The following is a 17,892-nucleotide window of genomic DNA, read 5'->3' on the forward strand; positions in this document are numbered from 1 at the left end:
ACATTATGGCACAATCATGTGTCGGGGCTCTCTGTCGAGAATGGATCCCGCACTGTAGTCGGTAGCCGTAATTATCACGGACCAGGGGATGCATTTTGAGTCTACTCTTTTCTCGAATTTAGGCAAGCTTCTTGGATTCAAGCGTCACAGGACCACTGCACACCATCCGCAGTCCAACGAGATGTTGAAACGTTGGCACCGGACACTAAAGATAGTCTTAATATGATAGCTCGCGACGGTCTGTCGTGGTCGTAGTCTTTCGTTCTTCTCGGCCTCTGTATAGGTCACCGATAGGAGTTTAGGGCCAGCCCCGTGGAGATGGTGTACGGGGAGAGTCTGCGACTTTTCGCGGACTCTGTGCTAGATATCAGAGCAGGGTTAAGTGACTCCGGCATGTTGCGCCTGCTCAGGAACGCGGTTTCGAAACTGCGGTCGATTCCACCTTCACGACGCACGACGCCGGAGTTCGACTCCAGGGACCTCTAGACATACCCGCAGGCCCTCATTGGAATGGGCACTCCTCGGAAGCCGTTACACCTACCATACGAGGGCTCCTTTAAAGTCCTGGAGCGACGGGAGCACTCCTTGAAGCTCGACCCAATTGGGGTTCCTTGTCGAGGCTAAAGGTTTTTGCCAAACCAGGGGATGCTCCAAAAAAGCACCCGCGAAGCATCAGGTTCGTCCGGAGACTCCATTGGTGAGATTGCGTCCCCTGTTGCTCCGCTGAAACCGCATGGTTTCACTTGGGGGCGGAGTCATGTGGCGACATATTGGAGGCATGAACGACGACTGCATTGCCGTGGTGAATTCGCTTCCGTCGACACACTGTAATGCCGCCACCGCACTGCACTGGAAGAGGGCGGCGCGCAAACTTCCGTCTTCTGATTCAGACCGCACCGCGAACGAGTGTGGTCAGTTCTTTCTACTTGGGATATTTAATTCAGTTTGGAAAGTTTCTAGAAGATGCGTTTAAAATTATACAGCTGGCCCGCTTTCACGTAAGAGCGAGCCCAGAAAAGCGGATAGTATTTTCCAAGCCGAATGCTAGTGCTGCTTCGAATAGACGAACCATGATGGAAAGAAATTCCAAAGCAATTTGAAAAACGATTCAACCACTTTTTGGGAAAAATATGAAAACCAAAGTCAGTTTGCATTTCGGTACAGTTCCCCCCCCCCCCCCCCCCCCGAGCTCCTGGTGGAGTTAATCTACTGACGCAAGTACCAATATCCTTATACCGGATCTGCCACTGACATTAAACAACGATGTCTCTACAGTACCTTATTTAAATCATGTTGCAAGTTGCTCTACGCCATCGGTGCAGTAGTTTTCAAAGGAAAAGTTGACAACAGATCTCTCCTCCAAAAAGTATCCCGTTTATAATATCATGTATCTACCTTCCTTGTTTGTGTTCGACCTATTATATCAAGGAATTTCTCGATGTACTTTCGGATGTTCTCTTAGCCAAATATCCTGGCATACCTTTCATCCTCTTCGGGGACTTCAATTTTCCTTCCATTAAGTGGTCAGATTCCTCGGTCTTCCTATCCACCCTAATAATTTGACACCTTCGCACTTAGCTCTGATCGCGTTCCTGAATTCTTGTTCCGCCTTACAATTCAATGTCAATCGCAATCACAGTAGCCACATTCTAGATTTTATGTTGGCCATCATTCCTGACAATCGGTTTACGTTATTTCCTAGCGATTCGGGCGTGATGCTAACCATCCGCCTTAGGAAGTTGATTTGTACGTTAACCGATTGCACTTTTAGTACTTCATGACTTTTTGAAGAATATTCTTTCCTGGTCCCCCTTACAATCATTTCCAGATATATGGATGAAAGCTCGTATACAAAAAAGGTGGCAACACCAGGGCCAAAAACTATCGACCTATAACCATCCTTTCCTCTTTCTCCAAAATTTTTGAAAGATACCTAAAAGACGGCCTTACGCAGCATATGTTTCAACGCGGTCGTTCCACTGTGACCAATTTGTTGGATTTCACCAACTTTGTATCTACTGACTTCTCCAAAGCTTTCGATTCCATTGACCACTCCTTGCTGCTTACCAAACTCCAATTGTATTGATTTCCAGCAAGTATTCTCTTCTGGTTAAGAACATACTAAATAATGTCTTCTTCAATGGCTGTATCTCGCTTGCATTTTTCCCTTATCGGGAGTAATCCAAGGGTCCATCTTCGGTCCATTTCTGTTTTCATTTTTGGTCAATGATCTTCCTTTCTTGTTTACCTGCCCTAGCCTTTTATATGCGGAAAATTTAAAATGGTTTTCTGATATTGGGACACCTACTGATCAGTGTAGCTTGCATCCAAAGCTTGACACACAGTAAACCGTCACAGCAGGAGTGCCACCGAGCCCAGAGTTGGGTCCTTTCCTGTGGAACGTAATGTACAATGGAGTCCTTGCCCTTCCTGCACCAAAGGAGACCACGATAATCGGCTTCGCAGATGATCTAGCCGCTGTCGTCGCGAAACAACTTGAAAACGTGGAAATGTACGCTAGCAAAACCATTAGCGCCATAAAAGCGGGGCTGGAGATGGCTCGGCTTAACCTTGCAGAATAAAAGACGCAGGCAGTCTTGATTACCAACCGCAGGAAGAGGAATACCTGGGGGTGGTGATTTACGTTAAAATAAATTGCAAGTGACACCTGGAGAATTGCGAACTCGTGGCCGCGTTCGAGAGAAGAATTCTCCGAAGAATTTTTGGCCCCTTACATGAGGATGGACGATTTCGTAGCCTACACAATGACGAAATCTATGAGCGATACCATGACCGTCCGGTTGTGGATAAAATCCGGCTTAACAGGTTACGGTGGGCAGGTCACTTAATCCGTATGGATAAGGATGATCCCACCCAGAAAGTCTATAAGGGCAATATCTATGGTAGAAAAAGAAGACGAGGCAGACTCTGCCTAAGGTGGAGCGATGGCGTAGGTCAGGACGCCAGACAGCTTTTAGGGATAGGGATCCCGGCACAAAACCGGGATGTCTGGAGTTCCTTATTAAGGCAGGCTTAGACCGGATACCGGTTGTTGCGCCGTTGATGATGATGATGACACCTGGACTATGCTTGTGTTAAAGCAGCAAATACCAAGGTATCGTAAGCGCGGATGATGCCTCACATTGAAAGCTTGATACAGTCGCAGAATACTTGTGGCCGGAATGGTTCACTCCGCTGTACACTATTATACGCGCTACCACTTTGGGAGGAAGCACTAGTGTGTGAGAGCAATCAAAAGAGAGTAAACATGACTTACCGGTTAAGGGTGTGCAGCGCCTTCAGAACAATCTCAGGCGAAGCAGCGTATGATATTGCGGATATTGTGGCATGCAAGAAAAGGAGAAAGAATCCACTAGAAGAGGATACAGAATGCCGAAAGGAGGTAAGGCAGGAGTTGCTGAATAGTTTCAAGAATGGTGGGATAACTCGCTGCAACAATGCTTTGATTTCCCATATTGAGGAGTAGATACAGCGAAGACACGACGATTAAATATCACCTGACCCAATTCCTGTCAAGGCATGGAGGTTAGAGGAAGTATTTGCACCAATTCAGGTTGAATGTGGTTGCACGCCCGAGGACCTGGAGTATGTCATGTTCCATTGTTTACGATTTTACTCAGGGACGAAGAACCTGGAAGAGTCTGTAAAAATCAGAGGAAATGCTGAAGGTGGAGGAAAACTGGTGTACAATGAATTTCGCAATCGAAAGGATTCAGGCGGAACTTGGAAAAGCGAGGCGTGCAAGGAAGGCGCGAAGAACGGAAGGACACTTAAGTTGCAGTCCCCCCGCGAAATAATGCTTTGCGGCGGTTCTATGGGGAAGTAAGAAGGAGAAATTGGGGGCAGTTTTAGTGGGTAAGAATTGCAGAAACTGCTGCAATCTGCCACGGCAGCGTCTTTCTAAGATATCTGCCTCGATCCATCAAAAAGAAAAAGGATATATAGACAGATGGACATACAGACAGTAAACCGATTTTATTAAGTTTTTTTTCTACATAAAACTTTAGAAAACCTTCATTCGTTGATATTTTAATAAAGTTTTTGATGAGGGCAGGTCAGGATTACCGGCAAGGCATACTATAGGCTAGGATACATGCAGGAAAGAGTTGGGACTAGAAGCTAGGGGTCGATTTTAAGAATGGGTAGATTTTTTAATTTGAGATTGAGAGTACCTATATAGAAGACCACTCTACCTATACCGATGCGGGGAGTGTGGTGATAATCATATAGGATTTGTCTAAAAATATATTTTGCATTGTCTTGTAGATATTAGGGCATTACTGGAGGATCTTCTATTTTCTCAGACGAGGCCGGAAGCCATATAAAAGCAAAGAGTCTGAGAAGTTCTTTGTACCAGAATAGTCAAATTTTTTGTGGTATTGGACGCTATATTTTAGAATGGGATACAGGGATTTGCAGTCACCCTTTACACAGTTGAGTGTCCTCCAAATAGAGGACTCGTGGAAAAGACGAAACGTTATTGGCACCCTAAGGTAGGGGACTTTATCCATAGTTGAAATAGGTGTACTACAGATTTTGAAAGAAAGGACGGAAGTATTCCTCATTTTGGACGTCGGCATGTTGTTGTGAAACACAAAGGTATCGAATTTTTGGAAATTATGAGATAATTTCCAAGGGGTGAAGTATCGGTGAAGTTTGTCCAAATAGGAATTAAATCTTCCGCGTGTCGTACTGTATTGATGGGATTAGGGTTTTTGCTCGGTCTAAGAAGGTCAATGGTGAACAAGCAAGACAAGGTGGTTAGAAGGACTCAGCCACGGGGACTAATATATCGACAAGGAGACTACCAGGTGTGGCGGGCCCACAACACAGAGAAAGGCTACTTTTATCGCTTGTTGTCAGTTCAATTATTCTATATGAGGCAGGACTATGGTATCAGCAGTAAACCTTCATACAAAATCGTAAATAATTCCAGTTGTGTATCGGCTTGATGGTTATGTGGTAGTTATGCTGCGTCTACTGGACAAAATCCTATGAGACAACATCTACGATTGTAGGAATCATCTAAATATCCTGGCGGAAGACGCGCGTGCCTTATGTGACAAGCAACAAGCAAAAATAAATAAAAAAATTGAGCAAACGAAGTCAGTCGCTGAGTGGCAAAAAGTGTGTAACCAGGAGAAGAATGGTCGGCAGACACAGACGGGTATCCCAAAACTAAAACGCTGAGTATAGGAAGTGCATTCCTGTACGGATTTAGTTTGGATGAATCCTCTGGTTGTCCTACATGCAAATGGGCGTTTTCTTCACCTGCCTAAGAGTTGAAAGCTTAAAGTAAAGCCTTGAGGTTGACCTAAAATCCATTAAATAGTTGAAAATCTGGAAAGTTGCGGATGTAGTTTGGATAGCGGAAATCGACGGATGCACCAGCGGGTAAAAGAAGCTGATGTAGAAGGGACATTATGGAAAAGCTGCCCCGCGTGAAATCAGGAAGAGCAGTTGAAAATGGGACAGTCACGTGAAATAATAAAGTCGTGGACACATGAAGAGAATGTGGTCAAAAAGTAGGAGGTTTACACCCGTGAAAGCCTGGCACGTACGTGCCTGATTTCAGATACATCTGTGTGTGTGTGTGTGGTGGGGGAGAAGCTACAGTTTCTGAGCACTCAGGCCGTGTTGGCCCAGTGTACTCGCCACCCCCAGGATATTCCGGATTCGTTAAGGTATCGCAGGATTTCCGTTAGTGGATGTGATGCTACCCGTCGCAATTCGAGAACATCGGCACCAAAAATCTGATGTCTGATGCGTCCATAGGCGGGGCATTCACATAGGAAATGCTCCGTGAATTCCGTTTGCTCATTACGGGAGGGACACGTCAGAATGCCCACAATACACCTGCAAGTCTTCCTGCTTTTCGGCAGGATAAACTTTGCGGTACGCATGTTCGGTTCTGACAGGAAAAGTTTGGTGTGTCGAGCAGCATTTACGCTCTGCCACCTTTCATTGTGCGAAGCTTGTTCCCAGTTTGTGAAAACGGCCTTAGCCAATGATACTGATTCTCCGATTGCTGGTTCCGGTCCCGGCATAGGCGAGATTGACCCCTCTTTCGCTAAAGTATCCGAGATTTCATTTCCCTCTACGCCACAGTGACCAGATACCCAAAGTATAATAGTTCCACCATATTGAATCTAGAGATAGAGTTCAAACGGTTTCTGCATTCCTGAACGATTTTTGAGGTGATTAAAGGACTACCCAACGTCCTCAATACACCTTGGCTATCACTGTAGACTGCGGTGCGTCTGTCCTTCAACCGTTCGTCAATCACTCAGTTTGCCGCCCTTAGGATCGCATAAACTTCGGCAATGAAAAACCGTTGCATATTGTCCCAAAGGAAAAGCCCACATCTCGGTTTTATTCGAGAGGTTGACTTCGGCTCCAGAACCCTCTCCTGTTTTTGAGCTATCGGTGTAGAAAACTTCCGTATATCTCGCCACGCATTCCTCTGGGACTTCCCAGTTCATTCTACGCTTCAAAGTAACTTTAGATGCGTACTCATAGTAATTTGGTACCCCTCTCAAACTTTTTATCTTAAGATTACCACAATACTATGGATGGTTTTCCAAAAATAGTTTTTACAACCCTTCTGACACTTGCGTGCTTCATACGTAACCTGAGCTTCAGTTCTGGTACTGTATAATTTGTTTTTGACCGTATAATGACAAGTTGCAGTTTTGCAGTTATCTGCAGGTGGTATGTCTTTTTTGAACAAGATATCTTTTATGAAGATGATGAGAACAACAGCAGATCTTTCGGTAAGGGTATTACTTTTTTTAGTACTTGGTTCATACCCATGCGTAGACATTAATTATTTATGACATCTCTATTTTAATTAGACACTGCAATGTTAAATAATTTTTAGTTAATTTATTAACAAATTTATATTTACACATTAAAATTATTTTCTGCAATTTTTAAATCGCATAATCATCAAAAATGATTGACACTTCAGTAATAACTTGCTTGCATTTTATGACACTATTTACAGAAAATATTCATATTCACTTTCAGAGAATTGTTTGGTGCAACCACCACTGAGTGTGAATGAGGTAACATATATATACGTGGCCATGCAGGTATGCAGATAACTTGCTGTTGAGATTTATCACGGCAGATATTTAAATATATAAATAGATTCATTAGTATGATGACTTTCACTTACCGGTATTTGAACGAATGTTCCATTATTCATAGTTGGATAGGCAAATAATGGCACAACTGGAGCAGTTCCATTTTTTAAAAATATTGGTCCTTGAATAGGTGTTACATTTGGATTTGATTTTGGATCATCTGTAATGGAGAAAAGTGGAAGTGTTAGAGGAAATTAGTTTTGCAACGTGAAAAAGTTTAAATTAAAATAATAATAGAGATCACAATTTGGGGTAATAATGTTATTTATTCTTTGCTAAAGTGCACATTTCGGTTTAGTTCCAATCATACAGACAGAATTGTTAAAAGCGGGCTATTGACAAACAGTGAAAAACAGATAATTTGCGGGCAAGACTGCAAAATCTGACGGAGTGTTATACAGCTTGTTTCTGTCGGTTATATCTGAAATAAGTTTGGAATGCATGCAGAAGCATTTTGAAAGCTTAATTCGTGCTTAATTCCGCGGTCGGATAAGTTTTGAGAAGTGGCAAAATGAAAATTTCGGTACATTTTTATTCATCGAAGTTAAGCGTTGCTAGAATAATTAGTTTCTAGATGGGGGTAATTTGCGAAAATTTTATTTCAATTGTTTTTTTTTTCGCTTTATTAGTTAATGAGTTTATTATAAAATAGAGTCAGTAGCTGGAAAATAGAAATTAAGAAATCAAATAGCTACCCTTTCCCATTCGTTTTTTTCTGGGTATTTTAATTATGGACTTTGAATGTCGTTCAAGCCAATATTAACGTAACTAGACCTTAGGGGTTATTCCCAACACAATTTTCATCGTATAGATCGGTTTCGTTGCGGTGGACTACTGGCGTGACACGTTTTGATCACATCCGAAATGAGGATATCCGCGATCGTTATGGGGTTGCACCGATCGTGGAAAAATTCCGAGAGAGGCGTTTTCGATGGTATGGTCACGCAATTCGTGGTAACCAGAATTCACTGGCCAAGATTGGTCTGAACATCGAAGTCGATGGTACACGACCAAAAGGCAGGCCGAAACAACGGTGGCTTGATACGTTGGATGGGAATTTGAAAGCCTCGAGATTGCACCCAAACCAGGCATTCGATAGAGTCAAATGGCGAAACCGACCACGACGCGCCGACCTCGCTTGTGAACGGGGCAAGGGCTGAAGGAAAAGAAGAAGAAAATTGGTTTCGAAAAAAAAAAGAACACAATTCACGTTTCCAGATACGCGCAAAAGAAATAGCCCTGCATTCAAATTTACTACTCCTGACTACTCTTAACTACTTTTAGTATCACAAGACTTTTCACACTTTTGGTCCCCGACTTGTTTATTTTTCTTTAACTGTTCTTAGGCTCTTAAAAAAAGTTTCTTACCAGGGCAGAGGCAACTCTTCAGATGCTGCCTCACCTATGCCCTGGGAGCAGCGTGACCGAAGCGGCTCGCAGATGTTATACACTCCCTTTCATAATTCGCAAAACACGACAAGGGTACGAATTTCAATCAACGAAAATCCGCCTACAGTTCAGGTCGAAGCTTGGCCGTAGCTAAACTACTTTTTTAGGCATTGGGGAGTCCTAAGTCCGTAACCATTTGATACCGGACAGGATCAAATGGAGAGCAACTCTTGATGGTCTACGGACTCCTCTTTTTAGGTTTAACACCCAAGTTTCCAAAGGGCAGAGTTGAGGCAGCATCTGAGGGGTTGCCTCTGCTTCCCCAATCCCTATTCTCTTTTCCCCTTTCTATTTTAAGAATCAGAATCGAATTTTTTATAACTTTGTGGAGGTAAATTTACCCCCGCACCATAGTCAGCAGAGCCCATGCGCGTTAGTGGGAATAATAAGTTACAAATCGCAACTGTTTGGGCCAACATGAGAGTTGTGATGGGCATTTTTCCCAATCCGAATGCAAGGGTAGGGTGACATAAGAACGCGCGTCTGAAAACTTTATTTTGTTTTAAAAAACTGATTCAAATCGGCTTACTGTCTGCCTGCTTGTTTTGTTTTTTTTTTGTTTTTGGGGAGGTGGAAATCTTGAAAGGACACTGGCCTGAATACCCCTACCTACTACTTATTAAAACCAAGCCACGACTCCTGTCCTCCGCCCCATGGAATTTCCATAAGATATTACATCACGGGTCGCAGTAAGCTCATTCTAGCCTGATCTCCTTTCTTATATAAGCACTGTCCGTAGACGCGCTTTTCTAGTCTCCTCTGCTCGTCGCAGTTTGCTCTGGATAGATGTGATCAGGCAATTAATTACAACCCAATCTTCTTTACATAGTTATATTTTCGGTTGCAGCTTTTCTGGTACCAGCACCTTTCCTAAAATCTGTAGGTTCCTCCTTTTTTCCAAAACAGTGGAGGCTCTGGATCCTCCGGGACTCCGTTGCAGAAAACGTCGAGGATTGCTTCCTTTTTACAAGATGCGGTTCTCACTACGAAAAACGGAAGGCGCCAGGTGGTGATGGCATCTTTGCAGAAGTTTACATACTGGCGTTGGCCAGACCTGCTGTTTGGGACGTTCAACGCTTGCTTGAAGGAGGCTATTTTTCCTTGTCACTAGAAAGTGGCCAGTCTCGCGTTGATCAACAAGGTTAAAGGAGATTCGGTGCTACCGTCTGCATACCGACCGTAGTGTATGCTTGGCACAGCCGGGAAAGTGCTCGAGAAACACATCAGAAGTAGACTCACTGAAGGGATCAGCGCTGCCGGGGACTTATCCCCAAGGCAGTTCGGGTTCAGAATAGGGAGTTTCACAGTGGATGCTAATATAGAGGTCGTAGATGCGGTTTATCGAGCCGAGGCACACAGCCGCCGATCTCGACAGATGGTGCTCCTCATGCTTGATGTCAGCAATATCTTCAATTCCGTAAGATGAACAGATATACTAGGCACAACTCATTCCACGTGCCAAGCTACCTCTTGCGGATATTGAGGAATTATCTGAAAAACCGCTCCCAGCTCCATTAGATGCCAGAGGGCCAGAGGAAGATGAAAATCACATCGGGAGTAGCACTGGGATCCATCCCAGGGCCTGACCACTGGAACGCTTTCTACGATGGTTTGCTGAGACTAGATATGTCCGAGGAGTCGCGCCTGGTCGATTATGCAGACGGCGTTGCACCACTTGTTGCCTGACATACTGTTGAGCAGGCGCAAAGCAGACTTGGTACATTGATTGTTTCATATCATGGTTTCACCCTTGCGCTGGAAAAAACCGAAGTAGTCGTCTTAATCAGAAAGAGAATCCTGACCCTGCGTCCCATATTGACCGGTGAGTTGACTATAGAGTCGAAATCTGCAGTTTAATACCTTGGTTTAATGCTCGACTAGAAGATGATCTTCTTCGAGCAAATCAAAGCAGCAGCGGACAGAGCTGCAGTTGATGTCTCACCCTTGAGTGGACTAATGGCGAATGTTAGGGGCCCTATACCTACTAGGAGACGTCTCCTTATGGGAGCAACGCAGTCAGTTTTGTTCTACATCGCGAAGGTATGGGCTGATGCCCTTGACAAGGAGGTGCATCGTAAAAGCTCTATGAATGGTATCTGCTTATCGGACTGCCTCAGAATCAGCCGTGATGGTGATAGCGAAAGTGATCCGCGCTGCTCTTTTTGCCAAGGAGCATACCGCCAAAAGAGAGGTGGCTGCCCGTGAAGAACATCAACACACCCTTATCGCCAAGGGGAAGATGTACTGCGCGGCTCAACGACAATTTAGACCCGTGGCTGAATCGTACTAATGTTGAGATTTATTACGTCCTTACCCAACTTCTGAGCAGGCATGGAGGTTTTCAGTCTTATTTGAACAGGAGTGGGAAGGTACGATCTCCTTATTGTGTGTTTTGAAATGGAATGGCGGACGACGCTGAACACACCTTTTTCTTTTGCGAAAGGTGGGACGGGTTTCGTCAGCAGCTTCATGCAGACACAGTGAGCTCTCTCCAGACAGCATTTTCAGAGAGATGCTGAAGAGCGCTGGCAGCTGGAGTCGTGCTGTGCATTATGTTCGGGCTCTTCTTATTGCGAAGAAGATTGACCTCGACGGGCGCAGGGACCGGATGACAGGGAATTCCATAAACTAACAACTCCCTTCCTCCCATCCTCTCCCGTTGATGAAAGGGATTTCCTGACTTGAAGGCCCCAACGTGCGGGAGAGCGGGAGGCCTAGCTCGAAATAATGCGACAAACGGTTTCAGGGTAGTTGTCTGATGACAGGGAGGTGTTTGGTTGGAAGTCGGACGCCGTACTGTTACGGGAGTCCAACACTCTGTGCGTAAACGTATTCACCTACCCTGCTCCCAAAAATAAAAAAAAAACATCCTATCCAGGGCTACTTACAGCGGATGCTTTCTCGCAAATATACAGCACGTCTTGTTTATAATGGAGCTTCGCATCTATCGCCATTACCAAGTATTTCATGAACGACTTGGTCAACCCTTAATAGCACTGATTGCTCTGCTAAATATAACTCAATATCTTTGAGATGTTTTGTGACCAGAATCAGTGCTACACCGTGGCTTCTTGCGGGACCGAAAGATTAAGCACTTCGTCACACATCATGTTTCACAGCAGTGGGCCAAGTACGGAGTCCTGTGGGACACCCACGGGGACCAGAGTCTCCGTTATCTTGAATTGCTGCTGACAATAGCTTGTTCTCGACAACCGATAGCCATACTGGAGCTACCGTCACATTCAGAGATCGCTGGAAGCAACCGGTGCTCTTCTCTTGATGAGAGAGTAACCCATGGATGATTTGGCACAAGAGGGTAAGGCACGTAATCTGCGGAGAGGAACGGCCTGTAAATCGTTTTATAACGATCAAGTAGGTCGTACCCCACTAGCTTACTTCCGTCTCATAGCAGAGTTCCTTGAAGCATTCCTTCTCTTGCTTCATTACATGGCAAGTTTGAGGGTTTTCCGGGCTTCTTTATTCTCTTTATTTTGTCTTTTGACTGATCATACTTACCGACTTCATTGCCATTCGTTTGGTTTGATGGAAGGTTGATCGAAGGTTGGCCAGTTTACTATTCCACCAGTTTGGTCTTCTACCGGGGAGTATGCATCTACAAGGGATGAACGCGTCACATCTTTGACGATGGATTGTATCGGGTGGACAGCTCTTTCTGAAGAAGCGAGCTTCTTTAAAGGTTGGTCTAACCAAACTTCTACGAAGGTCTGCTCATCTAAAGCTTTTGCAGACCAGCCCGACATTTCCCTCGGTTCCGGGGCTTTATGGGTCTCTGCCCTGTGGCTTCTACATAATTCTAAGGGGATTGGGTGGTGATCAATATTATAGTCCTCGCTGATGCCCCAGGACGTTCCACATGCCAGTGCAGGGCTGACAAAGGGTAGGTATAAGATTGAGGCATAAAAGAGTGTTTACATCACCTTGGTTGACCAGAACTATATCCAATTGCACAGAAACCTCTAATAGATTGCAAATTTGCTTCTCTGCTACCCAATTTAAATACCCAAGCGCTGAAGTAATCGGCAATCACCTTTGGACTTTGTCCCTTTGCGTCAAGAACAGGATTGCCAAGCATTTCCTCGCATTCAGACGGTGTCAGACTTGGTGGGAAGTAACAGCTGTACAAATACATCCCGTTTATTTTCGCCCACATTGTATGGCTTGTCGACCGCATGTCCATATCGCCGCTCCATCAAGTGAATCCGTAAGTCATGCGCCACCATGATGATTTCTGTCGGGTGCAGACACCATGATGGTTCCTGCCGGGTACGCTAACGATGGCAATTTCTACTTCGGATTCGTAGGTAGTCCTGAGTAACCCTGTAATGATTGGCATTTGTTTGAACAAACCTTATTTTTTCTTTGCATTGAATTCCGGGCATATACCATTGCCAGCACTGTGCCGCCTATTCCAGCCCTCCCTTTGCGTTCCATAAAATGCATTTGGGATCCCTATTGAACTCCCTGGCAATATGGCCTTTTTATCCGCACCTTTTGCATCGATCGATTCAGTCATTGCCGCTGGGGCTTGCATTTGCGTAGTGTCCAAATATGAGCCATTTAAAGCACCTTTTTAGTGACATCTGCTCTCTCAAACTGCAGACTACCCATCCAATCTGAATTTTTCCAGCCACCAACAATTTCCGCGCAACCTCCACTGGTAATCGTATTGTGACCATTTGTTAAGTTTTTTGACTTGAGGGCGAAAACTGCCAGTTTTGTCCATGTTGGATCATTTTAAGTCGAACATGAGATCCCTTTTCTGGGTTCTTCGGATTTTGTTAATATTTCAGCTCAGATCTTTTAGGTCGGAATCAGCTTTAACGTTTTTCAGTATGTCCGCATGGGACAGACTGTTCTTCTTGGAGATTTCTTTTTGGCGTTTTTGTTGGTAACTTTGATTTATTCAGTCTTTTCGTTCCCCTTGGGTTTCGCTTCACTAGCCGATGTTCGCACTTTGGCCATGTGCTTCCCCTTTCTGAACTTTTTGTTCCGCTTTTTGGAACTGTCTGTATGCCCTTCTTCCTCTTAGGGCACTGTTGATTCCCTAGAGGGTCCCCCTCCTTTTTCAGTACTTTCTTCTCCGGCCGTAATAAGATGACAGTACACTAGGTGCCAGTTGAGTAGCCTGTGATACTGTTTGGGCAGTAGGTTTCGGTTACTTATTGGAATTTCTTTAGACCTCCTGCGATCTGTTATAGAGGATTCTGGTAGCATGTAATGAACATAGTTGGATAGGATGATCAAAACGAACATCCTGAGTGGCGGACAACGACCTAGAAGGCAGAGCTACCCCAGAAAACTAAAAAGTTGGCGAAGTTGACTGTGAAGGTTCGCCCGCAAAGATTGAAGCTCCATTAAAGTGCTCGGTTGAACGTTCTTGCACACCTCTGTGCTAACCAGGCTCGGGAATGTGGGGGGGGGGGCGTCCTTTGAGCTCACGTGTCATTAATACAAAATCAACGTGTCTATACCGATGCGTGGGTCTGCACCGGATTTCAAAATAGATAACACAAGGAATTAGCGAAGGTCTAACCAATAACACCCAGAACGCGAGCTAAAATTGAAAAAAAAATGCCTCGACCGCGCGCGTGGAGCCGTAAGTCTCCGGACCCGAGTGCCGCGATCAAGGAGGAAAGATCCACGACGGATCACAATCCCGACTATTGCCTCTTCTGCCTCAGATCGTGAAGGAGGCGCGGCCTCTGAGGTTCCTACCCTTCCTTGACATTCTCAGGCCATTTCGTTTTTTTTGTTTTTTTGTTTGAGGATGCCCCTTTTGGTCGTTTCCAATTTTATATAATTAACGGCATGTCACATCATCGGAATAACTTTTTATGCGACCCGAATCGACTTCCTTTCACGCTACCTCCAGGTCAATGGAGCTCTACTGAGCTTGACCTGCCAGCACGCCGTGACGACTGACGGTGACATGAGGCGGTGAGGAGAGATACTGTGGGTTAGGTTGATCCTTCCATGCGAGATGCTAGGGCGACGCACGCTTCACGGGTTGAAGGAATGGTTCGAGAGCATTTTGTTGCGCTTCGAGACTCGAAACCGAACACGCACTCAGTGCATCAGGGAGCTCAACGTCAGCCTGCTTCAACTTGTGCAGTACATTTTGAGGATAAACGTGACTATGGACAGAATAAAGACAATTTTTACAGATATGACAATATACGTAATGGAAATGGTTACGGACTTGATGACAGGTCCGGATCCGAGAACTTTTACTGATATAACGACAGATCCGGACTCGACTACATGTTCAATTTTACAGACTTTGACGATGACGATTCGCCATATGGATGCCAGGCACGACCGCTTAATACCATGTCAGCGGATCGTGTTTATTTAATTTTGGCATCCTGGGATTTGGTTTTTGATGGCACATCAAAAACTTTGCCCATCAAACAATTCCTGTTCCACGTGGAGGCTTTGACCAACATAACCTTACCGGGGGATTTCGGCCTGCTGTGTACTTACACTTACACAACCTTTCCAGAGAGGGAGCAGCGGATTGGTACTGGGACTACCACCAGTCTGACGGACGAATTGAGTAGACCTCTTTTCGTGAGGCTCTTCGCCAGGAGTTTAAGGATTGTCTAGATGACTGGGATATCCTTGAACTGATGCGAGACCGCATGCAAGGTCTATCCGAAGATTTCGACAGTTACTATAAAGCTGTGCGTTTGCTAGCCAATAGGCTAGAAAATTCCTTAACAGAAGACAAGTTGGTAGAGTTACTACGTCGTGGGCTAAGACCCGACGTTCAGAGGCAACTTCTCTATTTTCCTGCTAGTATGGTTCGCGAGCTGCGTAAGTTAGTGCAGCAGAGCGAAATTTTAGAGGAGCGCCTCCCGAACAGGGTCTCTCACCAATTACTTAGCTACTTTGCTGAATCTGAAGAGGGTGCTGACATAAAGAACATCTTAGGAAATCCTCAGTCGGAAATTCAGAATAGTGATTTGGACTTGGTCTGCTGGAATTGTCGGTAGATTGGACATTTGTTTGAAGACTGTTGGGAGGATCCCAAAATCGTTTGTTTCGGTTGAGGGCACCCGAACACTCGTAAGCCCGTATGTCCAAAATGTCGAGTTCCAGAGCCCAGCCCCAGTCATCAGGGCGCTCCGGCATTGACGCACGTGACTGCGCAGGCACTGCGACAACGTCTTCCACAGTAACTCCGAAAGTTACCGTGTTAAAACGGTCCGATAACTTAGTTATGACCTACCCGGATTTGACCCCACCACCAATTATTTCAAGAAAACCGATGCTTTCGGTTCTGAGGCCGTTGCATGTAAGGCTGCAGCAATACCAAGCGGCCAGAGAGCGGATCTTCGGAGTAGCAAAAATGGCGATGAAAAAGCTTAAGCGCTCAATTCTTCGCTTACGCCAATATTGGCGGCGAATAATGCGCAACCGTCGTCTCTACTACTCTGCCATTCTCATAAGTCGGTCCAGTAATGATATTCGCCCGTATGCGGATGTCACAGCCTTGGGTGAACGTGTTTCAGGACTGGTTGATACCGGAGCCACCGTAAGTTGCTTGGGGTCGGATTTCGCCCGGAAAACTATTAACGACGGTCGGTACAAGTGGGAGAGATTACGCAACGATTTCAGGACAGCCGACGGGACAGTAGGCAGAGTGTCAGCTGACATCACGTTTCGTGATCGGACGGAATCAATGTCCTTCTTCCTTATACTGTCGTTAACCCAAAATCTTTTCCTTGGAACTGATTTGCTTCGGTGCTTCGGTCTCGCACAGGATTTATTTGTACCTTCCTTATATTCAATCGAAAATCTTGAGAACGTCAATCAACATCAATTGACGACACACCAGCGAGCAAGGTTCGAGGCTGTCATTGGCAGTTTTCCGTCCTTCGAGTCGGAGGGTTTAGGACGTACAAGTCTAACGACACACGTCATCGATGTCGGGAATACTAAACCGATTAAACAGAGACACTTTTCCGTCTCTCCGCCATCGAAAAGTCCCTCAACGAAGAAATTGACAGGATGCTGGCTTTGGGAATCATCGAAGAATCGCGGAGCGCCTGGTCCTCGTCAGTCACCCTTAAGTTCATTACAAGCACTTACCATCTTCTTTAGAGAAATTCACCTATTTTGCCTCAAACTGGGTGAAGGGTGAGACCTGATGGTATTACTCCTTTTAGAGGCTCCTTCACCTTTAACTTGTGTAGGCCTTTCCGATGCTCTTTCTTTTATAGTCTTTGACAGTGGCGAGATCTCGGAGTTGATGAGTTCCTCCTGAGTGGGTTCTTCTTTTGTTCTCAGAGTACCTCCTGGTGTCACCCCTCTTGAACAACGTGAACATGGTGGGTGTTTTGCAGTACAATTAGCTGCTTTTAGCTCATCTGTCTGGGGTTTTATTACTGGTGGTAGGAGGATCTTCATGTGCTTCTCCTTGATGACAACAAATATGCCCTTTGTATATCTCCTATTCACTCTTTGTGGAGCATAGCGGTATCACCACACTTAGTGCTGTCTAAACTCAAAGCTGCGGAACAGCACAAAGACAAACACCAACAACCATGACAAACTGGGATTCCAAACCTGGGCAACGAGATCGAGAGGGTGACTTTGGTACAATATAGGACTGAAAGCTTACCCCACTTATATCATTCCGATAATAGCTACGGACTCGCTGGATTTTCCCTTCAACGGGCACTTTCTGTTCACGCAATCGAGAGTGTTCTACTGACAAAGAATGCATCAATCAAGTCTAAAGTTCCCCAGAATCTTTCGTTCTATGGCTTTTCCCTGGGGCAAGTATATCAATCAATCTTGTCAGCATGTTAATTTCAGCCACTTGATGATTTAATTAGAAGTCTGAACACTACCGTTTTCGACTCCAGTCAATCTGCTGACTATTAAGAATAATTAAGAGCAAATAACAAGTTTGAATATAATTCTTGCCATGAATTATCTGTTCATACACCCTAGTCTACGTACAATCTATCTTTTCATAGATATCAATCACTTAAGTCGGAATGGAATGGCTTGTGCTGACATCAGGAATTCCAGCAAGCAATCAGCATATACTCGCACAATATGGACTAATAGGAAGGCGTCCATCAACAATATAGCATCATTAAGACGCAATAATTGGTCAAACGACAGGTGCTTCAGGTGAATTCCTTTTTGAAGTTGAAATTGAGTGCGTGGGGGAGCGCCACTCTGGCGGCGGTTAACTTGAATGCATTGTTTGCCTTGCTGGACCAAAACACTCTCTAGA

At 45.0% G+C, this 17,892-nt stretch overlaps 1 protein-coding gene across 5 annotated transcripts in view; it reads right to left on the bottom strand.

The window, feature by feature from the left end:
- The window catches only part of LOC119646426 (protein spaetzle 3), a 183,283-nt gene that overhangs the window by 105,293 nt on the left and 60,098 nt on the right, over window positions 1-17,892 (bottom strand). For all 5 annotated transcript variants that reach the window (XM_038046875.1, XM_038046873.1, XM_038046870.1 and 2 more), the window contains exon 3: window positions 7,202-7,329. In XM_038046875.1, coding sequence (XP_037902803.1) covers window positions 7,202-7,329 — 128 coding nt within the window. The remainder of the gene's footprint in view (window positions 1-7,201; window positions 7,330-17,892) is intronic.

The sequence above is a fragment of the Hermetia illucens genome, chromosome 1 (genome assembly GCF_905115235.1).
Source record: "Hermetia illucens chromosome 1, iHerIll2.2.curated.20191125, whole genome shotgun sequence".
Taxonomy (NCBI): Eukaryota; Metazoa; Arthropoda; class Insecta; order Diptera; family Stratiomyidae; genus Hermetia; species Hermetia illucens.